Raw genomic sequence first — 26272 nt, forward strand, 5'->3', positions numbered from 1 at the left:
TAATTAGCACAGGTTTAGGCTAGTCACAGCAGAGGATCACAAGAGCCTAATAGCTATGCCCTTATGAACGTGTAAGATAATGCTAAGTGAAATGAACTCCATGTTATGGAAACGACTGTTATATCACTGTTTCAACATGCCATGTGAAACTGTAGCTTCTATTGTTGATGAACCTCTTGTATCCCCTTCCTGTGGTTGTACCCCCACTATCACTGCATCTTAGCTGAGTGCATTGGAAACTGTATATACTGGTATTAGAACTAGGAAAGTGAAAGGCAATACCAAAATCGAGAGACACAGGATAAAAAGACAAATGACTACAAAAGCAATACTTGCAAAACTGGTTTGTGTAATGAACTGAACAACTCATGGGGGGAGAGTGAGAAGGGGAAGGGAGAAGAATGAGGGAGAAGGTTATAAACAGTACAAGAAATGTATCCAATGCCTAACATATGAAACTGTAACCTCCCTGTACATCACTTTGACAATAAATTAGAAAAAAGATAAAACTAAAAAAAGAATTTAATAAATAATAATAGCCAGCCGATACCACAAACAAAACTTTAGAAAGAGTCTTTAAAAAAAAAAAAGCAAGAGAACAGTGATACACCTGTGAAATCAGTTGAGATATGAGGGGAAAAATAACCCTTTACTCTCAATAAAAAATATTTTACTTTAAGCCACAAAGAGAGAGAGAGATCTTCTCAAAGGAAAACCCCCCCCCCAGTGTTCTTACAAGCATTCCCAAGTTTGATCCCTGCTTCTCAGAGGAGCAAGTTTGAGAGAACTAGAATGATTACTGCATTTCTTTGGGGCTGAATAACATATTGATCTCTAGAGACTGAAGGTCAGAAAGTAGCTATTGTGTAACTGTTGGAAAACTGGAAAGTATATTTTAAACTTTGAAATTCCCAGGAGGGTTGGAGCATATAACCTGGAAAACCAGAACAGTGATATTTGGTGAGGATCTTTTAAAAAATATTCATGGAGAGTTGTCAGAATCACTTAGAAAACAACCATGTTTTCTCAGTTTGCATTGGATTGCAGTGTAATATTTTCCAAATATTAGCAAAGAGATGACTGTTAATATGTATACATATGTATTTAGTATTCTTGCTTATTTTTCAGTAGGAGCAAAAGTCAAGAAGTTGAACCAGCTTTACAATGTTAGGCCATTTTGAGTTGTGTGTGTGTGTGGGGGGGGGGGGGGGTACCTGCATCCATGTGTGTGCTTGTGTGAAGTAAATGAACAGTTCACTTTGAATTCAGGGATAACGAAATCTTTACTATCCTTGGAATATAGTAAAATTTCCTCTTGAAATTGACAGGAAAGTAATCCTGGAAATATTTTCTGAGGAATATCCTGAATTGGTTGGTTTGGGCTCATAGTCCTACCTTTTCTTTCAGATATAAACACCAAAGAAAGTTCAGTGAACTGTGGAGCTGAGAAGAACAACTATGGGACCATGATCATTTTTTTTTTATCAGTCCTGAGGCTTGGACTCAGGGCCTGATCTCTGTCTCTGGTTTCTTTTTGCTCAAAGCTAGCACTCTACTTGAGCCACAGCACCACTTCCGGCTTTTTCTGTTTATGTGGTGCTGAGGAATTGAACTCAGGGCTTCATGAATGCTAGGCAAGCACTCTACCACTAAGCTATATCCTCAGCCGGGACCATGATAGTTTTATTCAGCATCATGACACTCACTTGAAGACCATCCACAGCCAAGGTTTGACAATTGTTCTTATCATTTTTGTTTTTTGGATAATTAGATCTATTTGGCATTTACATCATTGTTGACTGTGCATTCTGATGTAATCGATTACAACTTGAGCATTAGTGATAATATTTTGCAGTATTTGATTTTTCTATGTGTCTCAAGCAGTTGGAATATTGGATAACACAATTTAAATATTTAGATTTTCAGTATTTTTGTTCAGTTTCTAATCCTGAAGAAAAATCCTTCTCTTTTAAATCATTCTCTTGGAGTCTAGATTCACTGGAATTAGGTAACGTGAATCTATCTAAAGTCAAATGTGTTTCCACCAAAGAAAAGTATTATAACACATGTTTACAAGACTAACATAGCAGAAAAGTAGTTTCACACTGCTGAAAATATCTCATGAAAAATAAAATATTCAATATTGTGAGAAAAAGTTAATTTATTTTTAACTCAAATTTGAGAATATAAAAGGCTCCCGATTTAAAATTGTTTTAGAAAAATTCCCAGTTAGCAATTATGCCATCAGATGGATTTTATTTTGTCACTTATTTCTCCAACCCATGTTTACTTGCATTGCTTTTCTAAAAATCTGTTACTGCTTTGGATTTTTTTTTTTGAAAGTCCTGGGGCTTGGACTCAGGGACTGAGCACTGTCCCTGGCTTCTTTTTTCTTTTCAATCTCTCATCTTTAGTATTTCTGAAGATACTATAAAATATTTTTTGTATTATTTTATTTTTATTTATTTATTGTCAAAGTGATGTACAGTGGTTACAGTTTCATACATTTGGCATTGGATACATTTCTTGTACTGTTTGTTACCTCCTCCCTAATTCCCCCCTCCCCCCTCCCCTTCTCCTCTCCCCCCAAGAGTTGTTCAGTTGGTTTACACCAAACAGTTTTGCAACTATTGCTTTTGTAGCCATTTGTCTTTTTATCCTGTGTCTCTCGATTTTGGTATTGCCTTTCACTTTCCTAGATTTAATACCAGTATATACAATTTCCAATGTACTCAGATAAGATACAGTGATAGTGCAGGTACAACCACAGGAAGGGGATACAAGAGGATCATCAATAATAGAAGCTACGTCTTCACATGGCATGTTGAAAGAAATTACAACAGTGATATATCACTCGTTTCCATAACATGGAGTTCATTTCACTTAGCATTATCTTATACATTCAAAGGGGCATAGGCCAAGCCAGTGGATCTGCCTCACCCACCCAAGGTGGCCGGGCCCCAGGCACTGCCAGCAAACAGCCCTGTCCCCACCAACTTCTGGCTGTTTTCTGTATTTACGGTGCTCGGGAATTGAACCCACGGCTTCATTTATTCAAGGCAAGCACTCTTGCCACTAGGCCATATCCCCAGGCCTATTGCTTTGGTTTTGATTAACAAAATATTTGTTTCAAGCCATTACAGACAAGTACCAAGACATTTATGCAAAGATTATGGTTATGAACATCTTATTTTCTCGGGAAATGAAACATTGCACATACAACTCTTTTTTTTTTTTTTTTTTTTTCAGAATGAGGTGATTTTTTGATAGCAGCCTAGTCATGTGGATGCTGTCTGGCCTTCGCTGGTGAGAAAAGCTGGCCTTAGTTGTGTGTGGATCTAATGTGCCCCTCAATTTCTATTGTGAGACCTGCTCTGGCACTATAGGGAGTAATATATGGAAATCAAAGAACAACTCATACATCAAGTCATAGCTAAGTGCTTCCTAAACACAAAAGTTGTAGTTACACAGTATTTTAGCTGTTACTGAACTTGGCGGCCACAATATATTCCAGCAAAATGCATTCATCATGTCAAATTCAAATTATCTGAGAATTTCAACGAACATTTTCTTTATTCTTTTGTAGTAGTGCTATCAATGATTCTTGATTATAACCTAAGGCACTTTTGTATCCCAGTCCATAAATCAATTTTAGGTTAGTCTTTTTTAATGCAAGTCAATCAACAGGAAAACCATCTATTTTTTAATCTTCATGTATTATCTGTGGTTTGTAACATAACCAATAAGAATATTTTCGTAAGTACAATATGGTCCTATCATCCCTGAGGTGCCACAATGTTTGCTAATTAATCATGTAGATCACACATTAACAATGTGAAAATAGAAAAAATAAGTATCATTGGATTATACATCTGAAGACAAAGATCTGAAGGCTAGAAGACTAAAACATTATGCAAAATAAAAATAATATTATGAATGAAAACATGAATAAATTTGATCTATGAGATAAGTCTTTCCCTATTATTTTAAATGATTTTTCTCTTTTGGCTAAAAGAAATAAATGAAAATACTAAAACATCTCTCTGGAGTAAGAAGCAGTTTTTAAATCATATTTTTAAAATTGAAGCAAATTTATCCTTAGTATTTTAAATGTACCAGAATATTTGGTAAAGTTTAAAAGGAATAGAGCAAAAACAAATTATCTCCTAAAACAAATCCTTTTAATGCATTGACTTAAGGACTAGCTTTTGTGATTTGTTGGATTAACATCCACGACTTGTTTATAATGTTCGTGTTATCATAATACTCTTGTAGATGTTGTGATGGGAATTCACTTTTTGCAAATTAATTTTCCTACAGGTACTTGATTTTTTTATGCATAGCACCTAATATATGGAAAGTCAGAGGAAGTTATCAGATTTTATTCTCCTGGGCCTTTCTTCTGACCAGAACATTGAGATTTTTTGCTTTGTATTCTTCTTCTTTGGTTATCTTGCCATCTTGCTCGGAAACCTTCTGATCCTTTTCTCCATTGGCTGCAGTTCTCTTTCTAACCAACCAATGTACTATTTCCTTGGTCACTTATCTTCTATGGACACCTGCTATATACATCCTGTGTGACACCCAAGCCGATTGGTGACCTGTTATTGGCAAGGAAAAAAATCTCTTACTAGAATTGTATGTTACAAATCATTGCTATGCACTTCTTTGGTATGATTGAACTCTTGATCCTTACACTGATGGCCTTTGATCATTACGTGGCCATCTGCAAGCCTCTCCATTACATAGTAATCATGAACTGGACAAGATGCAATCTCCTGATCTTCACTGCTTGGGCAGGTGGGGCTGTGCATTCTTTCTCCCGGTTTTCTATGATCATCTGGCTGCCCTTTTGTGGCCCCAATGAAATTGATCACTACTATTGTGAAATTTTTCCTTTGCTGAAAGTTGCCTGTGCAGATACTTACATCATTGGTGTCCTTGTGGTTGTCAACTCAGGAATGATAGCCTTAGTAACTTTTGTTGTCATGTTTGGGTCTTATGTCATTATTCTGTTTACATTAAGGAACCACTCAGCTGAAGAAAGATGCAAGGCTCTCCACCTGTGGGTCTCATATTACAGTGGCTGCTTTATTTTTTGGACTTTCTATCTTTGCCTATCTTAGACCTCCTACCACTTTCCCTGAGGATAAAATCTTTGTTTTACACCATAATTGCTCCTATGTCCAACCCTCTCATCTATACACTGAGAAATACAGAGAAGAAAAAGGCCATGAATAGAATCTGGTGTCAAAATATGTTCTAAGGACAAAAGCCAAACAGATTGGTATGACTTTCAATTAATATACTGAACTTTCAATTAATACACTCAATTAAGACTTTCATTTAATATTCTCAACAACTTTATTTGTCAGTAAAAGGGGACTTGTCAGTAATAATGACAATTATCTTTCAAATCATTGAGAGAAAAAAATTCATTTATAATGGTGAGACATGAGGGAAATGAAGAATTATCAGTAAAATGAAAATTGAACTTTGTGAGATTTAACATGTCTGAAAAATCTTCTGGGATAATGAATGGTGGGTAATTGTTTCATGCGTTTATAGATTATATTTATATATTTATAAAACTCTAATGATGATGTGATGTGTAGCTTAACAATAATTTGCACTTGAAATTTATTCATAACTGACAACTTTTTAGCATCCTTACAGTTGAGTCACACTTTTTAATAAATAAATCTATTTTGGTGATTGAGTTGCAGTTTTTATTTTACTGAATCTAGTGTGATGATATTCTGAAATTAATTATAAAATTACAATGCCCCAGTTAGATTGTGTTCTAAGTATAATGGTGGAAAGTTGGTCATACTTGAAGTCAGATAGCTTCAGATATGAAATATCTGCAATGGCTATAAGTGAGATGTACAAATCGGATAGCAGCATAATGTGGATACTGTCTATTCTTCAAGGCTGAAATCATGCATTAGGTAACAGTAAAATAAAAGTTTGTAGGGTGGTAGCAATTTGTGTCATTTTTCTTTTTTGTTACATCAAATACATGCAAAATGAGTAGAAAAAGGAAGAAAGTTAAAAGATCCTGTTTCTTTCCTCTACCCTTCTTGACTTGAGAGTCCACAAACAATGCATTTTGAATAAGTTCCATATATCATCCTGCCAGCTAGGTAGATAAGAGATAGCAATTTATTCACCAAGCTCCTGGATGTATGCTTTGATACATTAGTTATTCAAACAGAAGAAGGAAAATTATTTAATGGAACAAAATTTTATTGAGGATAACTTCATTTTGATTATATAATAAAACATTGAGTTATCTCAGTTATTCAGGGAGGAGACTTCCCTGGTTTTAAGTCTGTATTCTCTTAGGTCTTTTCCCCTTCAGCCACACTCCCAGCATTTCTCCCTCTGAGAAAATGTCTTCAGTAGGTTTTCTCACTCCATTTTCATAGATGCAAGTAGGCCATTTCTACAGTGTTCAACACAGCTCCTCCTTATTAGTCTTCCTCTAACCAGTCTTTCTCTTCGTTCTCAACTCCTATTGATCACCAGCTTCCATTGAGTTTCTTTATGGCTCTCTCTCTCTCCCTCTCTCTCTTTCTCTCTCTCTCTCTGTCTTGTATGTTCATGCCCTTTCGTTTTTCTTAGCTTAGTCTCTTAACTTGACTCATGTTTTATGTGCAATCATCTATGTAATTATGTATGTGGATATTTATGTATGTGGAAGACAATTCATTTTACTGTTTTTTGTATATATACACATACATATATATACATATATACATATATATACATACATACATACATACATACATACATACATGGCCTTTCAGACAAGTAAATGTAACATTAAAATCCTACACTGTGTAACTGGAGAAATTAGTATTCTTAGGCACTATGGAGAAGTGCATTGCTGCTGAGACAGATTTTCCAAAGAAACCAAGGAAAATGGGGAAAATGTATATTTTCATCAGCAACCAAATAAATCATTTCTCTATGAAAAAATAAGTTCAGAGTGTAGATACAGTATTACATTAAAAACAGGGCCATTTGAAAACAAAGCTTCAGAAAATAATTTTTTAAACATTTTTGAAGGCAATTATGGTAAAAATGGAGAAGGATTGTAAGAAATACAACTTATATTAGTTACTAGTAAAGTATATGGCTCTGTGTTAGACTTCCATAAAAGTAATTATTAGAAGATCATGACATAATAACTGTAGATTTTTGAGCAAAAGACTGATAAATATCCCAAATTATGGCCATTTTTAAATTATGGAGCAACCCCTTCAAATTTGTTTTATTTTTTTATATATGCTACCATGTTTTCAATGAAAATTTCTTATAATACACTCCAGAAAGAAGTTTCTAGCATCATGAAATGAAGAAATACCAAAAACCTCAGGGACAAAATTATAACATGATGATTTTTAAAATCTGTCTTTAACTTCCTCACTTATTTATTTATTTATTTTTTGGCCAGTCCTGGGCCTTGGACTCAGGGCCTGAGCACTGTCCCTGGCTTCTTCCCGCTCAAGGCTAGCACTCCGCCACTTGAGCCACAGCGCCACTTCTGGCCGTTTTCTGTATATGTGGTGCTGGGGAATCGAACCTAGGGCCTCGTGTATCCGAGGCAGGCACTCTTGCCACTAGGCCATATCCCCAGCCCCCTAACTTCCTCATTTAAAAGCACTGATTAGTATTAACAGTGAGCAATGAACACGGTAGTCTTTGGCAGTTGCTTATAAAAGCCCCCTCACCATTACTTCATTTCACAATCCTCATCAAATCAATAATCATTAAAAATATTTTATCTACTGAAAGCTGAGATGAAAACATTAATGATAATTAAATATGAAATTATAAATTGATCAGATATTATGAATTGTAAAAATATTACTCCTTGATACATTAAATATTTACCACAGAAACTACTACTTCTATGTCTTTCTAGTTGTGTTTTACTGATGAAGTTTTCAACTGTCATTAATTCACAACAGATACTTACAAAGCACTAAAAGTAATGCTTGCACCATAAGCCAGGAAGCTGAGCAGAAGAATGCATAGGTTACCTTATAACATTGTTAAGACTATGACAGTGAATTGATCCAAAGCACAATTTGTGCATACACATGGTAGTTTCTACTAATCATTCTTGCATTCTTCAGACAGATATTTCCCTATTACCATCTTAAATTTTAATCCATTCCTGTTTTTAAGCTAGTATCTACCTAAATTATCACTTGACCACTGAAATTCTACAATACTTCAAAATATTTTCACTGAAAAAATACTGAAAGTTGTGTTTAAATTAAATTTCAACTAACTAGTATGAGCATGAGATAGAAATTATTTACTTTACCACCAACTTTAGTTTTGATGCTACTATACTATTTTAAGTTAACAATGCAAAAAATTACAGTTTAGTGGTTTTCTTGGGCAAGATACTTTTCACAAAATTCTATATACCAGAAAAAATATTGCATCATTTGGAAATTGAAAATTAAAATTTTAGTATAAGAAGTTATATATATTCAAATGTATAAAATAGTAGTTGGAGATTGTGTTAATATATTCTGAATAGTTTTATGTGACTTATCAGAAACAAAAGAAAAGCAATTGTTTCTTTAATTTTTAGTAGTAGATAAGTGAACAAAAATATAAATTGAAAAATGCTTATACATTCTGAACCAATTTCCTTTCATCCAGTTTTGCACTTATTCCTTAGGAGCACCAGTACCTAAATGAAGGGGTTGCATATTGAAATCAAAGATTTCTCTTGTGTAAAATAAAGAGCCCTGGTGCACTTAACACAAGTTCACTGTGAAGATTAGATGAGAACACTTGCTCAAGTGCTGCTCAACCAACACTTCTGGTGTTTTCCTCTGTCAAGCCCTGTGGATGTTTATTAACTTTTGATATACTGATATGGAAGAACAGTAAGAGGGAAAAAGATGTGAAAATGATATAGAGATTTAGCGGGGGAATGAAATCATGTAACTTATTTCAGTCACTGAAAGCTTTTTCCTTTATTATTATTTCAAGTTTTAATGTTATCTTAAATAGTTGTACACAGGGATTTTAATTTAACATGTTTATTTGTGAATACAATGCCTTTTGATCAAGGTGACTTTGCCTTTCTATGGAATTACAGTATTTGAGCCCTCCTTTGAATCTGCCATAGTTCAGTTAATATATTTGTAACCACTTGCATAGCACCTAATGTGTCTACTAATAGACTGATATAATAACTCCAGCTACCACAGATGAAGGAATCCATGCCTCTTTTGTATTCCAGGGCCTGACTTACTTAATGTAACTTTTTCTCCAAATTTTTCCATCTTGTTACTAATGGTACAATGCCATTCTTCCTAATGGCTGAGGAAATTTCCCTGGAAGATTTTTTTTTTAATCCATGTGAAACAATACATGTCTTATTAGATTCTGTTTTGAAATTCTACCTACCAAATATTTGTAAGTAAGCTAGATCACAGTCTAATTTCCTGCAGATCACAATATATGCATGTATATAGTGGAAAGGTGAGGCTCACTAACTGCCAGTGTTGTTGAAGTTGTCCTTTTCTTCTTATTCAATTTGTAGAGATTGCAAAACCATTTGGTGTAAACCAATTGAACAACTCATGGGGGGAGAGGGGAAGGGGGAGGGGGGAGTGAGGGAGGAGGTAACAAACAATACAAGAAATGTACCCAAGGCCTAACGTATGAAACTGTAACCCCTCTGTACATCACTTTGACAATAAATAAGAAAAAAAGAAAGAAAGAAAGAAAACCATATAGACATTGAAGAAGGAAAAAGTCCTTCCAAAAGTCATTGAATTTTTCTTTTTTATCACAAATACCTTGGTGTAAAGTTCAGGGGAATTTCAGTCACTAGGGCCCAGGAGAATATATAAAGACTGAGATCCTTATACCATGGGCCAAGCTGATGGTGGCTCGGTGACAATTCATAATCCAGAATCTCCTGGTGCTTCAGCATGTCTAGCAATGGGTGGAAATGACCAGGACGATTTTGGGGTAAATCTAAGCAATGCTTCAATATTTCCTTGAATAGAAAATTTTGAATTTCTCTCTTTTTTTTTTTAAACTTTATTGAGTATCCAGTGAATTTTGTGAGTCAGGACACTTGGAAGAATACTTTTAATGATGTACTAACTACAAAATATTTTGATCATGGTTTGACTCCTTGGGATATTTAAAATGTTCTTTAAACTGTACTTCTGGGCTCTACATTCTGGTTAGTGCATGGGACGAATGACAGATGCCCCTTTTCTCAAAGATGATATGAGTAATTTCCCCTCACTTTTATTCTTTTGCTGTAGGCAGCTAGTAAACTACTCAAAAGTGATAAATCCAGGAAAGTAAAATGAAATATTCAATCAGCAGGAGAACTATCAGAATTACAATGAGGGAAGAAAAAACAATGGAAAGTTGGGAAACATAATGGATTCGTGACAATTCAAGCATGAGAAAAAAGGTGAGGAATCATGTTTTTGCATTATCCTGTCAGAAATTATGATATCATTTTTGCTTGCATTATATAGTAAGGAGACTGCCAGTTAACGATAAGCACAACATGCACTTTGAAGTTGGGAGACTATCTCGTTTTGATAGTAGGGTGGCGATAAATGACTCATTGAGGATGTGGCATGGCTATTCAGAGGAGATTTACTGGAAAAGTGATACCTAACTTGGTTGTACATTTTTTAAAACAAATAAAAAATTGGTGCTGAGTTTTGGGTAGAAAGCCAACAAAGTATCTAAGATAAAAGTGATTTACAGGTTAGCAATGAATTAGGAAACACAGACTGTGGAAAAATAATATCATTGCAATCATCCTTAGAATGCACATTGTTTCCTACCTTTCTATAAATGAGAGGGAGGTAGAAAGAGAAAGAGAGAGAGAAAGAGAAAGAGAAAGAGAATTGTGAGATCACAAAGTATGTATAATCTGGAGTCTATGTTTATAAAACTTCTCTTCATTGTAGGCTCTTGTGTGTGTAATGACTGTTAGAATAATGATTATAGTTGTTGAGTGAATTATTTGCATACTTTTTAAAATCTCGGAACAATTTTGAATCATTCTAGAAACTTTTAATAATCGTTGTTTAAATGAATAGCCCGTTTTGCAAAGAAAAACATAAATAAAAAAGTTAGATATAATTGTTTATTGAGTCACCTTGATGGTGGGAGTAGCTCTTTTTTTGTATATTTAAGTGTTCATTATTGACATAGCTGGCATTTGATGTAAGCATTAGCAATGCCTTCACCAACAATACAAAGATCTTAGAAAAATTATTTACTGACAAATGTCACACAGACCTGTCAAAGCTAAGTATATTTCAAAATGAAGTTTGTGTAATTATGCTCAGTATTTCTATGGTCTACCACAAGCCAATTTCCTTGTCCTTACAAAATTTAATGCAAGTATGCATAGAGTTTACATTGTTTACATATATTATGCCTTGAGATATTTGGGACATTGAAATCATTTAACTAATGACATTTTCACATATTTTCTTGTACATTTTAAAAGCAAGAACTGTGTTAAGTGAATAAGATTTTTTTTTTTTTTTTTTTTTTTTTTTTTTTTTTTTTTTTTTTTTTTTTTTGCCAGTTTTGGGGCTTGGACTCAGGGCCTGAGCACTCTCCCTGGCTTCTTTTTGCTCGAGGCTAGCACTCTGCCACTTGAGCCACAGCGCCCCTTCTGGCCATTTTCTGTATACATGGTGCTGGAGAATCGAACCTAGGGTTTCATGTATGGGAGGCAAGCTCTATTGCCATTAGGCCATATCCCCAGACCCCAAGTGAATAAGATTTTAAATGTCAGGTAATGTATATGTTATAATTTGTTAGGATTAGTATTTATTAGGAATTTTTCTTTAGGCTACTTATTTAAATTTGTGTCATTGTACCTTATTTTAATGATATTTGTTGCTTAGAGTTACTACAGTAATTTTAAAAGTTAATGCCTAGTAAGAATTTATGGCTCATGGCAATGCTCCAATTGTAAGGTAATAAAATGGTTGTTAAAGTTACTGATGGCTATCAAACACAGCTGACTGAGGTCATTCATTTCTTTATCACAAAGCTATAATTTTATAGATTGAAATTTCTTCTTCCCATATCCTTTGTTTTTTTGTACAGGAACCACTGTGGTACTGTTAGTGTCACTGGAGAATGAGCCATGAGATTCTGTATGTCTTACTCTGGTATGTAAGCTGTAACTTCGTCTTTATGTATATGTATAATAGAGAACTGGTTTAGTTGGCCATTTTTACTTTTTGTCTATGTTTTTATTAGTTTGAGTTTTTCTTGACTGGTCATCACACTTTGCCAATTACATATTTATATGATACTGTCTTAAATAATGAAAATGTAGTAAGTTTGGTGGCTCTTTGTTTCCCCAAAGAATAAGAAAATCACGAATAAAATTAAATTATTTTCATTCAACTTATTTTGTTAGTCTGTTTCTAAACCTTTTTAGATGTGTTCTCAGGCTGTGGGCTTAAGAAATTTTTAAGTTAATTTATGATTCAGTAAATGGTTTTTTAATGGTCTGAATATACTTCGTTAAGAAAGCTTCATTAGACATTTCTAAAGAGTTGACATTGATCAAGATGCATTGTACCCATAAACTGACATTTAATTGCAACCCCTCTGTACAAATACTTAAAGATGATAAAAGTTTGAAGACGTGTTATAACTCACATGTGCACATTAAATGGAACTGAACCTAAAGCTCTAATTGTATGTGTTCTTTTCAGAGTTCTCCAATTTTCTCTTTAAAAATTATATTTTATTGCCTTTAAATAGTTGTACAAAGGGTTTTCTCCATCTGAGTTTAACGGTGAAGCTTAGATATATACAGAGAGAAATTATTCATCACATTGAGAGTGTTGAAAGAAATGAAATGAGTTCACACTTAAAGCTAATGACTGAGTCAAATATAGAAACCAGCTTTCTCCTCAAACAAAAAATTACAGAGGCCAAAAGGAGAGGGGTAAAAGACTGAAGGGGTTGTGGGGAGAATATAGGCAAGAATTCATGGTGTATATCACAGAATTGAGAAATATAAGGAAAGGGTGGGTTGAAGGGGATGAAGACGTTGAAGTGGCGATACAGATCACAGGTATTGTATACACAAACTTTTCAGTACATAACCTAAAATTAAGGTAAGTAAGAGAAGAGGTGGGTGGGGAGGGATGAGGATGTTGAAAGGGAGAACATTGTTCAAGATGCACTGTATTCATTAACTTATTTGGTGAAGGGAAACTCCTCTGTACATCTATTTAAAGGTAATAAAAAGACTCAAAACAAAAAAGAACGTAAGAGCTAGACACAGCTCAATGGTTATAAAGAATTAGAAAGTTTGAAAAATAGTTGGAGGACTCTACATGGTGATACAGGACCATACGGAGAAACTTTTCAAATAGCTTATTGTTTGCAAAATTCACTTCTATTCCCAAATTAGGATTATTCATGAGTAATGACAAAGGCATAAATTGGGCATTATTTATGGGCACAATGCAGTTTAGTATTTTTTAAAGAGAGTATTCACTTGCAGAATATCACTTCCTGACATCAGAATAAAGCTATCTAGGTACAATTGACTTCTATTTTCTGTTACTAGTAATTACTGTGTTATTGCTTGGGCCATTGAAATATCTAATTGTAACTGAAATACCTACAGAAAAACTTAATGTCATAAAATATGCACTTTGAGTTGGGTGTAATGCTTATGCTTTTAATCCCAGATACATATGTGGTGAAGATCAGGAGTATGTTGGGTCAAGAACAGCCTGTGCAAAATGTTAGTGAGACTTTATCTCATCAAACAACATGAGCCTGGTAGTTCACAGTCACAGTGGAGGCATTAGGTAGAAGGAAGATTCCAAAATAAAAACTATCCCTAAGCTAAAAGTCAGGACAAACTAGAATACAGCAAAGTCACCAGCACAACCATACTCATTGCAGCACTATTCACCATACCTAAAGTAAATATGCAATATTCTTTTCTCCTAGTTTTGGAATTTTCTCCATTACCCATGATTTTCTGATTTTAGTGTTTTCATCCAGGTTAACTGTATTTGATGTTCTCTGGCAATTTTATGCTTTCAGGTGGTTGTCGTGTATTTTTGTTTGTTTGTTTTACTGCACTGGATCATGGAAAATAGGAATAATGTCACCTTCTTTATTCTCCTGGGACTTTCTCAAAACAAGAACATTGAAATCTTCTGCTTTGTGTTATTTCTATTTTGCTACCTTGCGATTTGGGTGGGAAATGTGCTCATCATGATTTCTATCATGTGCACTCACCTAATTGACCAACCCATGTACTTCTTCCTCAATTGCCTTTCCCTCTCCGACCTCTGCTACACCTCCACAGTGACACCCAAGCTAATGAATGATCTACTGGCCGAAAGGAAGATTATTTCCTATAACAACTGTATGGTACAACTCTTTATCCTTCACTTCCTTGGAGCCATTGAGATCTTCATTCTTACAGCCATGGCCTATGACCGCTATGTGGCCATCTGTAAACCCCTGCACTATACAGTCATCATGAACAGGCAGAGGTGTCACATGATCATCCTTGTCTGTTGTACTGGAGGATTCCTACACTCAGCCAGTCAGTTTCTCCTCACCATCTTCCTGCCATTCTGTGGCCCCAATGAGATGGATCACTACTTCTGTGATGTGTATCCTTTGCTGCAGTTGGCTTGCATTGATACATACAGAATTGGTCTCTTGGTCATTGCTAATTCTGGACTCATTGCATTAGTGACGTTTGTGATTCTATTGATGTCCTATTTTCTGATACTTTATACCATCAGGGTTTACCCTGCAGAGAGCCGTTCCAAAGCTCTTTCTACTTGCAGCTCTCACATAGCAGTTATGATTGTGTTCTTTGTGCCTGTCCTCTTCGTTTACATTAGACCCAACATAACTTTACAGGAGGACAAAGTGTTTGCTCTTCTGTATACCATCATCGCTCCCATGTTCAACCCTCTGATATACACACTGAGGAATGTGGAAATGAAGAGCGCCATAAGAAAAATGTGGATGCAACAAATGGTTTTTGGAAAAATAGTTGGTTGCATGAGAAACATTTCTGAATTCAACTTCTGGGCTAGGACTCGAGTCTGAACATGATGGAATAATAGAAAACAAAACAAAACAAAAATCAGGTAAACAGGAGAAATAAGCTGTGTTCCACATCACAGCAGGAAGCCTCGGTTTAAAAATTCATATGTAATTTTTTCAGATTAAAGGAAGCTTAATTTTTTTTTAACTGACCAGTATTAGTGGTATGAGAGGGCTTCACGGTGATGCCTCCATTACCAGTATATTGTGCACATTGAACAATTTCACCTCTCCATTTTACTTCCATTTCCTCTTCTTCTTCCCCTCTCAAACTATGTTCAGTAGATTAACTTCTTATAGATGACAGAGAAGCAGATAGATAGATAGATAGATAGATAGATAGATAGATAGATAGATAGATAGATAGACAGATAGATAGATAATAAAAGCTTTTCAGAAAGGAAAGGAAAGTGGAGGATGAGAGGAACTGAAATAGTTTCTATTTTGAAAGAGCCAGAAGATAAGCTTTTGAATTTTCCCAATAAAACTGACTTTTTTTTTTTTTTGCAACTTTATAGCTTTATTTGACACTCACTGGCTAGTTCTCGTCCACATTGACTGTCTGTAGATTTTTGAATGTGGTGACCGGGACATAGGTCATCAGAGTATAGAGCTTGTTTGGTGAGTCTTCATCCTCACTGCGTTTCCTGGACAGGCGCACACGAATCCGATAGGGGACACATTCCTTATTCCTTTGGCCCAGACGGCTTTGTTGACCCTGGTATCGATGCGCACGTCTGGAGTCCCCATCTCCTTCATGGCGAAGTTCGGGATCTCTTTGAGTGCACAAGGGGCCCGCTTCTTAAAGCCTATTCCATAGATGTGCTTGTGAATGTTGATGGTGTATTCTTGGTCACCACCTCGTTGATGGCAGACTGGCCCTTCTTCTTCTCACCACCCTTCTTTGCAGGAGCCATTCTGCCGGGCCCAAGCTGGAAAGGAAAACTGACTTTTTAAGGTGACAGACATGCTCATATCTCTTATCTGATCATTACTGTTTATAGATGTGCACTGAATTTTCCCAATGTATTCATAAATTTGTATATTTGCCACCTACCGTTTTATTTTTTTATTTGTTTTTTAATTTTAATTTTAATTTTCAAACTGATGTACAGAGAGGTTACAGTTTCATATGTTAGGCACTGGATACATTTCTTTTACTGTTTGTTACCTCTCTCATTCCCCCCACCCCCTTTCCCTTTCCCCCACAAGAGTTGTTCAGTTCATTTACACCAAACAATTTTGCAAGTATTGCTTTTGTAGTCTTTTGTCATTTTTACCCTGTGTCTCTCAATTTTAGTATTCCCTTTCAGTTTTCTAGTTCTAATACCAGTATACACGGTTTCCAATGTACTCAGATAAGCTACAGAGATAGTGCGCCACCTACCATTTTAAAACAAGCATATACAGTAAAAGGCCATAGGTTCGTGTTTTTAGAATTTTCATGGACATCCATTTGGGGCAATGTTGATTTCTTGTTTTCCATGTTTGTTTATATTTTCTTTGTATATATGATACCATAAACTTCCATGATGAATTTCTATTCAGCCAAAGTCAGTCCTGGCCACTAGCCACTATTGTTCACCAAACATTTCAGTGGAGAGGTCCACGAATTACTTCACATTCGGATTTTTATTATGACATACATTACCTTCCCCAGTCTGTCTGCGTTCCTATTACATAGAATCCATGAGCACAGAAACCTGTTTTTTATATTACTATTTAAAAGAAATAAAAAAATTATACTAATTTCAACAATGTTGATGATACCTCAATACTGAGTACTCTGTAAACAGAGATAAAATATAGACATCATTTACAAAAGTGGCATCAGGAAACATGCTGATAACAAAGAATATCTTCCCAGAACTACTGAACTATGCAAAGGCAAGGCTGATGTTTGCTGCCCCTTTTTTTCCTTAAGTAATGTGATTATGGTCAACAGCAGTTGTCAGGCTGGTAGTGACTAGGTATAGTGAATGTTGGCATGAATGTGGACCTAACACTGCTGTAAAATCATGTAACAGTACAATCAACAACTTTCCTGTGAATATTAAAGAAAGAATATTACTGCTAAAGATAGGGAGAAATGTCATATGAATATGGATGAAAGAGTGCAGGAGGCAAGAATGTTACATGACATAATTTACAAAATATTGAAAAATAGCTACTATTATTCTGTGGTGCAAGAGAAATTAGCATAGTGTTTACTTGTGAAGTTAGGAGGAAAGATGTTTTGTGGATTATTCTAAACATTCTGTGTTTTAATCTAGATTCTGATAAATGGAAATCATTACTGCTGATTAGCTCCTTTTTGATTTATATAAAAATACCCACAAAAAATTAGTCAAGCAATTGATAAGCTAATGTAGTATGAATGTATTAAGTCTTTGAAAAGTTACATTAAAAATAACAGGAAAATTATGAATGGTAGCTCTTCTTCCTTCCTATTTGAAGGTTGAGATCTGAGGATCGTGCTTGAGGCCACCCCAACAAAGGTTGGAAACTCTTGCATTCAATTAACCAGAATAAAAACTGGGAGTGGATCTGTGGCTCAAGTGTTAAAGAACTAGCTTTTATTGAAAAAGCCAGGTGGGAATGTGATGCCCTGCATTTGAGCCTCAGTACTGTCATATACACAAAAAAGGTAAAAACAACTAATTATGACAGCATCGTAAAGGAAAAAAATTCATAGATTATCCAATCTCAAAAATAGTAGACAAAGGTTGTAGAAAATGAACAGATGAGCAAAAGAAAAGAAATGCCTAAAGTTATTATTTTTCAGAATAAACCATGATTCTATCTTGAAATTCATTACACATACAAAATGCCTTATTATTCTAATATTAATAAAAGAGATCTGAAAGGCATTTGTTCTGCTTTACATTGCAAAAGAAAGCTAACTGAAATAAGCAAGGCTACTAATGAAATTTATATATTTCTCAAAATATGAAATTGGCACATATACTGCAGAACATTTAAATATTTGGAATTCTGTTTAAAGGTGGCAGGTTAATTATTCTGGGATATGGTCTCTCAAGGCAGGATAGGATTTAGTAATATCAGTTTTCCTGTTGGCTTTTTGTAGTACACTGAGGTGAAAATTGGTAGGAAATAAAGGTCTTAAAGATTTGAAAAGCTTACAATTCAAATAAAGAAAAACAATGTTAGGAAAAAAAGGGTATTGTTTCTGGGGTTGTTATACTGTCATGAATAAGAAATTTGACAATAGGAAGAAATGATTTTTCTATGATATCCACATGTCTAAATCTACAGTTCCATATTTCTACTAATATTTGGAAGGCATAGCTGAGATTATTCAGATTTACTGAGATGAAGAGGATATACTATGTTTTCCCATATAGTTTGTGTTTTTACAATTCAAGCATTGTCTTGAGTCTTAGAGTCATTTAGAGGATGCTGCCAAGCCGATGGCGTACGACCAGGACATGCCTATAATCTCCAGTAGAGAGTTTTATCATCCAGGTATCTATAAATCTCACATTATTTAGAACAATAGCTCAATACATGAAAATGGTATGGAGAGGAGACAGTAGACAGAAGACAATCTGATTTGGCAACTTTATTATAATATACAATTTTGAAACCTTATGTCTTTGGTGGAGAGTCTCTTCTGAAACGAGACACACATTGTAATTAGTTACACTTTCAAGGTCAAAACCTTTGTGAAGATCATTCCTGTGAAGGTTAAAGCATCAGTAAGGGATGCCTAATGCAAGTAAATATAGAAGGCGAATGGAGGTATTTAAAAATGTTTGAAAGGCTCAACCATGCCATGGTACCAATGAAAAAATGAAGCCATCCTTCCTTATTGTGTTTATAGCAGTGAGCTGAGATTAGGACAAAAGGTGACATATAAAACCAATGCAAAATTTCACACACTTGTTAGTGTAGGTATGATATCCATACACCTGTATATTGCCCTTCCTTGTTAATGCTTTTCTTTCCATCCAGCAGGCTTCAAAAATACCTTTCTTCATCTGAATTGATTCGTTTAGGAAAAGGTGCCATCAATTTATTCATGGTGGGGTACCAGTAAGGAAGACATTTTCTTTGCATTGTGTGATTTGGGGCAATTATCTTAAAGTTCAAGGAAACCATTTTGGTATTTCTCAGTCATTCCAGTAGGACCATTTTATCCTTTATTACTTTGAGAGAGTGATGAAACTTGAAGTCATAGCATTTTAGGATGGGTAACTTTTAGGGGCATGATGCTGTGTCAGTGATGCTCTTTCTCGGGTAGTGATTTGCACTCATTTTACACTTCAGCCCCCCCACCAGGGTGCTTAGATTGAGTTAGGTGGGAATTATTCAGGTTCTCAAATGAAGACTCAGATGCAAGTGCAAGTTACATTCAATATGATTTTTGGAAACACGCACAGATTAAATACTAGTACACTCTAGTATACCATAGTGTCTTTACCTTGAAAGTTATCATCTAAATGAGACCCTATGCTGGAGGTATGGCTCAGAGGTAGGGTGTCTGCCTAGCTAGCCTGGGGCTGTGAGTTTATATCCCACAACCATCATTAAAGAAAACACCCACGTTCTTCCAATAAGTGTGTTAAGGTTTTCTCTTAGCATGCAATATTCATTCCCACAGAACATTCGTGTACTTAAAAAGTACCAGAGTTTTACTCTTAATTTACAAAAAGGTTATTGTTTTATTTATCATCAGAAATACTACCAATCTCTTCAAGACTTTTCTCATAGCATTTTTCATGTCTTTATTCCTAAGTGTGTAAATCAAAGGGTTGAGCAAGGGGGTAAGCATGCTGCACAATATTGCCATGATTTTGTCAGCAGAGAAGGCAGAAGGAGGTCTCACATACATAACAATATGTGGGACAAAGAACAAAACCACCACTGCTATGTGAGACCCACAGGTGGAAAAAACCTTCTTCCACCCTTCAGAGCTCTGAGTTCTCAGAGAGAACAAGATGACCCCGTAGGAAACCAACAACAAGGAGAAGATGATGGTGCAGATAGAGCCACTGTTGGCAATCACGAAAAGCCTGAAGATGTGTGGGTCGGTGCACAGAATGTTCCGTAATGGGTGCAAGTCACACATGATGTGATTGATGACGTTGGAGCCACAGAAAGGCAGCTGCATAGCAAAGAGCACTTGCACAATGGAATGCAAGAAAGCCCCTGTCCAGGCTACCCGCACCAGAGTGCCACAGAGCCTCCAGTTCATGATGGAGGAGTAGTGCAACAGCTTGCAAATGGCCACCTAGCGGTCATAGGCCATGGCAGTGAGGACAATGACTTCTGCACAGCAAGGAAGTGCTTAGCAAAGGTCTGAATCATGCAGCCATTAAAGGAGATGGTCTTTCTCTCCACAAGGGTATCGGCCATGGCTTTTGGGGCAATCACAGAGGAGAAGCACACATCCAGGAAGGACAGAAAGGTCAGGAAGACATGTGGGGCTGCAGAGGATGGTCACCACAATGAGCATGTTGCCGCCCCCCCCCCCCCGGTGGTGGAAATGTAGACAAACAAAAAGACAATGAACAGGACTTCCTGAAGTTTTGGATTCTGTGAAAGCCCCAGAAGAACAAATTCAGTTATAGTGCTTTGGTTTGGCATGGCTTCTGAGGAAAAGCTGAAAGCTTGGGGGGATGGAGGGCAGGGTGGGAAGGGAGAGGGAGGGGGATAGAGAGAGGGAGAGGGAGAAGGAGAGGGATAGAGAGGGAGAGGGAGAGGGAGAGGAAGAGAGAGAGAGAGAAGAGGGGAGGAGGGGATGGGATGGGAGGGGAGAGGAGGAGGGGAGAGGATGGGAGAGGAGTGGAGGAGGGGAGAGGAGAGATGGAAAAAGTACTTGTGGTGAATTTACATTATGGTAATCTTCAGCAATTTGGTTTCATGCTATGAAAGTATCCTGTTTGTAGCATCACTGAAAACATGAAATTGGAAGTCAGTAGTGCCAGGAAGAATTCAAGTGGAATGAATTGTTAAAAACTTTAAAATATGAATATTTCTAAAATACTTCTAGTCATTTTTATCTCAAGGGTCAGTTTTGATTAATTAACAGTGGCTTCCAGAATTGAATTATTAAGAAGCTTTCTGTGACACATTCCTATTTGGAGGCAGGATTATATGTTCCTAATCATGTTGGTGGTTGTCAAGAAATTAAAAGCAATGACTTGAATTCTATTCCTGATTAGGAGACTTTAAGCTACAAAGAGAAAGAACATGACTTGCAGTTAAGATTCACACAAAAATCATGGCCACGTCTCAAGCATTTCTCTAAATCTCTGAACTGAACTGGAAAATTCAACAACCATACTATTTCCTTATAGAATTCCAGTGTTAAAATGTGTCCTGTTTAGTAGATGAAGTAATTCAGGAGAAAAGAATTTGTTCTGAATCTTCTTAGTGGTTTGTAGGCTATGGGCTAGAAACCTTTTTCTTTTCTTTTACCAGGAAACCTCTGTGTCCCACTTCAGTTATTTTCACAGATCAAGAGGGGAGGAGACAAGAAGGTTTCTTTTTCAGCAGGGACTTTGTGTGCCTTTTTTAAAATTTACATTTAATATCTAGAGGAGATGTAACTGAAAGAATAATCTTATTCATTTCAATATCTATCTTGCTACAGTTACAACATTATTAAAACTCTATTATTGTAACTTACAATGACATATTTTAGTTACAGAAAAAAGGAGGTGCAGATACTTCATTATCGAATTTAAAGAATTTTGGTAAGGGGAACTAAGACACAGTGATATAACAAATGAAAAGTTTTAAACTTGAAAATACGTCTTTGTGTCTGGCTGTCTTTCGTCCTAGCAGGGGATCACAATAACTATGTACTTATGATCATATAAGATCATGCTAAGTGAAATGAACTCCTAATTATAGTAACAGGAGGTTTTCCATTGATGTTGTCATTTTTAATGTACTATGTGAATTTTTTTTCTTTCTCATGTTTTATCCCCAGTTGACATTGTATTTGATTTTGGTACCCTTTGTATTGTATATATGTTTATCTGAATTAGGGAAGAGAATGGGACCATTAAAGTGGTGAGACAAAGGATAAAGGGTGTACCAATGCAACAGGGACAAATATAAGGCAATACATTGGAAATTAATTGCACAACTCAGGAGAACAATTGGGAAGGAGGGAAGGTGAAAGAAAAATAAGGGAGAAGGTAACAAGTATGACAAGAAATGTACTCACTGCCTTAATTATGAAACTTATCTAAACCCTTTGTACATCACCTTGACAATAAAATAAATTATAAAAGGAAGAAAGGATTTCATCGATAAACATACTGTTGGACCAGCTCTTCACGCCTTGTGTTTCCTTTAAATTGATTTTGTTTTTCCCCTTGAACATTAAATGATTTTTATTTTCTTCAGAGCCAGACCCTTGAATATACAGAGGTTGGCCTGAGGCTGACTTAGCTTTTCAACTTGTAAGTAGACATATTGGGTGGTATGCAAGTATACATAAGTATATTAACTGAAATATGATAGATTCAAAGGAGATCTGAAATAATGTAATTCTTTAGAAAGGCAAAATCAAAGTTCAGCAAAATACAACATCAGGAAACTGATATTTGAAAAGAGTGGGGTGGAGTCAAAAGAGGTCTAATGCAGACAGGAATTCAGTGTATCTCCTGCAAAATTAAGAAAAGTAAGGAACGGGATGAGTAAGGGAGGAATGGGTGAGAATGTTGAAAGGGATGACACTTATCCAGATACATTGTATTCATTAACTGTTCTGTTAAATGCTGGCCCAGCAGCTAGCCCATCCCACCTCCTTCCGGGTTCAACCAGAAGAGAAGCCAAACCTGCCCCCACCTCTTGGCCATGGCAATGAGGACAATGACTTCTGCACCAGCAAGGAAGTGCTTAGCAAAGATCTGAATCATGCAGCCTTTAAAGGAGATAGTCTTGATACTTCCAGGAAGACGGCGGAGGAGCAGCAGTGCCCTAGCTGAGCTCCCTCCAACGTCGCAGTTTTCCCACCCCAGAGAAACCTTTACTCCTAGAAAGACATCCTAAGTATGTTATAACAGTACAGGGATCCCAGCCAGGAAGGAAAAATCGACTTTGCTGGTCTGAAAACACAGATTTGAGCTCTGGGTGGTGTCCTGCCACCAGGCAAGTGCCAGCGCCAGCACAGTGCCCTGCACTCTACGCAGCTAAAGCACTCAGCGGTGACCAGGGATAAATCCTCCAGACAGCAGTGACAAACGCGGATCACAGGCTGAGCATGGATGGGCTTTAATCGCAGAGAAAGCATGAGTACCCCATGAAAGACATTCTCACTCGCACCCATAGAGCAGCTTCGGGGAGGTAGCCCTTCCCCCACCGCCAGGGCAAAACGCCATCTTTGACACTGGAATAGGGTCCGACCAGACTGGAACAAAAATAGGCCTGGGAAAGTGAGGACAAAGTGGCCATCTTTGCGAAGGGCAAGAGGGACTGACAAGTGAGAGCCAGCTCTGCCCAGGAGTACGACCCTTGCCCAGGTGGGCTGGGGGGGGGGTCGTCCTGGGCCATGGCTCAGCTAGAGGTGCCCCACCCTGCCCTCCAGAATTCCTAAATTAAAAGCAAAAGTGGCGAGCAGCTACCAGTGGCAAGGAACAGCCAGACGGGAGAACAAACAGTTCCAGAGACAGATAAACGATCCCATCACAGAGGAAGCCCAATTGCCAGCCAGAAACGGACATGAATTCCATACCCAGCTCTGCACAGGAGGCTTTCCCACCCAGGAGGGAGGAACCTTCCGTAGGCAAGCAACTCTCAGCCAGGTAAACCAGGCCAGAGGCACCCCGCCCTGCTGAGTCCACAGCCTATTCAAAGCCAGGAGTTAAAGGCAGCTGCCCCAGAGCAGATGAGAGGAGCCATGGTTCCCGAGACTGTTCACGTCCCCCAACTACAGAGGATGCCCAAGTCTTACCTGCAAGCTGTGTGAACCACAGAGCCTCAGGATTTCACTAAAAGGGGAGGAGGGTCAGAGCAGAATGACCCCCTGTGAACTGAAAGCAAGTCAAACCAGCCAAGCAGCACAATATACTGCAGACCATCGCAAGGAAACCAGAGACTGTAGAAAGCCCAACCAAACAAGGAAGACTCCATTTTTTTCCTCATTTTTTAAGCTTTCTTTTTTTTTTAATTTTTTCATTTCTGAAATGTTGTTGGTTATTTTGTTTTTTATTTTTACCTGTTTGTTTAATCAAGTTTTTTTTTTTTTTGGTTGTTTGTTTTTCTGTTTTTTTTCTTTTTATTTTTTTAAAATAATTTTTCTCTGTTTTGTGCATCTGTCTTCCAGTATTTTTTCTTTATTTCTCTCTTTGTGTTCTCTTTCTTTTTATTTTATTTTATTTAATTTTATTTATTTATTTATTTATTTTTTCTCAAATTTTTATTATCAAACTGATGTACAGAGAGGTTACAGTATCATATGTTGGGCATTGGATACATTTCTTGTACTGTTTGTTGCCTTGTCCCTCATGACCCCTCCCTCCCCCCTTTCCCTCCCCCCCCAAATGTTCAGTTCACTTACACCAAACAGTTTTGCAAGTATTGCTTTTGTAGTTTTTTCTCTTTTTTTACCCTGTGTCTCTCAAATTTGGTATTCCCTTTGAATTTCCTACTTCCAATACCAGTAAACACGGTTTCCAATATACTCAGATAAGATTACAGAGATAGTGTAGGTACAACCATAGGAAGGTGATACAAGAACATCATCAATAGTAGAAACTACACATACACATAGGACGTTGAAAGTAGTTACAACTGTGATATATCACTTTTTTCCATGACATGGAGTTCATTTCACTTAGCATCATCTTATGTGTTCCTAAGGGTATAGCTATTGGGCCTTGTGATGCTCTGCTATGGCTTGCCTAAACCTGTACTAATTATTCCCAATAAGGGAGGCCATAGAGTCCATGTTTCTTTGGGTCTGGCTCACTTCACTTAGTATAACTTTTTCCAAGTCCTTCCATTTCCTTACAAATGGAACAATGTCATTCTTTCTGATAGAGGCATAAAATTCCATTGTGTAAATGTACCACATTTTCCTGATCCATTCATCTATGGAGGGGCATCTGGGTTGGTTCCAGCTTCTCGCTATGACAAATTGTGCTGCGATGTGTGTTCTCTTTCTTTAAAAATTACTTTCCTATGAATAACACCTCCACTCTTTACTGCTAACTCTCCATTGTCTATCATATTAACCTTGTTCTTTTTACTGATTCTACTCTCCTCCATATTTCCACATCACTGAAACTAAACCAAAATCATCACCTCCCCCCATACATTTTACTCTATTCTCTTTACTACCTCTAACTTACCCTCCTGACTTACTTCCAGGACCTCCAGATTCCATTGACTCATGGTTATTGGATAGAGAGTGTCCCTGCTTAATCTGAGTGAATCAAAAGAGTTCATAGAGAAAGCCAGTCCAAAGAGAACTTAATATAAGAGCAAGAATTGCTCATAAGGTTGTAACAGTAAATAAGTAACTACTGAATACAGGGCTCAGGATTGGGTGTTATATTGAAATTGTATTCTTTAGGAACACCAAATTAATTTTATTTACAGGTATACAAAGTATCTGTTGATAATTGTGAACTTCTAAGATTTACACAACAGTGCTTGGTAAGGTCTGCTTTGGGTCTTAAATGGTGCTCACAGGTGCTTGTAGTTTGGCATTCCCAATCCAAATGGGCAGAAGAAACACAAGAAAGATGGCAAACAATGGAGTCTTTTCTCCCACTCAAAACAAGCAGGAAGCAGAGCAGTCAATCAAAGACATAGAAGAGAACCCTCAAAATGCTCTACAAAGTCTACTGATAAACGTGATAAATGAAAAGCTTGAATCAATACAGCAATCCTTCCATAAAGTAATAGACGATTTCATGGCCTCAACAAATACAAAGATATATGAAATTCAAGAGTCAAATGAAAAGATAGCTACCCAGAGAAAGGATTTGAGAGACAGCACTCAAAACCAAATTAATGAAGTTAATGAAGTAAAGAAGTCCATACAGGACCTAAGAGATGACATGGAAATCGTCAGGAAAGACCAGTCAGAAGGCAAAGAGATTCGAAATCAAGTAGCTAGCCTAAAATCCTGACTAACTGAAGC

The 26272-nt window shown here is 36.6% G+C and overlaps 1 protein-coding gene and 3 pseudogenes across 1 annotated transcript; 2 read left to right on the top strand and 2 right to left on the bottom strand.

Moving 5' to 3' along the window:
• Nucleotides 1-4353: 4353 nt before the first annotated feature.
• Nucleotides 4354-5266, top strand: LOC125362133 (annotated as a pseudogene).
• Nucleotides 5267-14163: 8897 nt separating this feature from the next.
• Nucleotides 14164-17168, top strand: LOC125361506 (olfactory receptor 4P4-like). Its single transcript, XM_048360024.1, has 2 exons — nt 14164-15063; nt 17151-17168. The coding sequence occupies exons 1-2, from the start codon at nt 14164-14166 to the stop codon at nt 17166-17168; spliced, it is 918 nt and encodes a 305-aa protein (XP_048215981.1).
• On the bottom strand, nt 15652-16081 carry LOC125361507 (annotated as a pseudogene).
• Nucleotides 17169-19810: 2642 nt separating the features above from the next.
• On the bottom strand, nt 19811-20754 carry LOC125362513 (annotated as a pseudogene).
• Between the last annotated feature and the right edge of the window lie 5518 nt (nt 20755-26272).

Source organism: Perognathus longimembris, chromosome 13 (assembly GCF_023159225.1).
Source record: "Perognathus longimembris pacificus isolate PPM17 chromosome 13, ASM2315922v1, whole genome shotgun sequence".
NCBI classification, from domain to species: Eukaryota; Metazoa; Chordata; class Mammalia; order Rodentia; family Heteromyidae; genus Perognathus; species Perognathus longimembris.

Bases quoted from the DNA above. Each gene is read 5' to 3' on its own strand.
- LOC125361506 (XM_048360024.1), top strand. From the start codon at position 14,164: ATGGAAAATAGGAATAATGTCACCTTCTTTATTCTCCTGGGACTTTCT.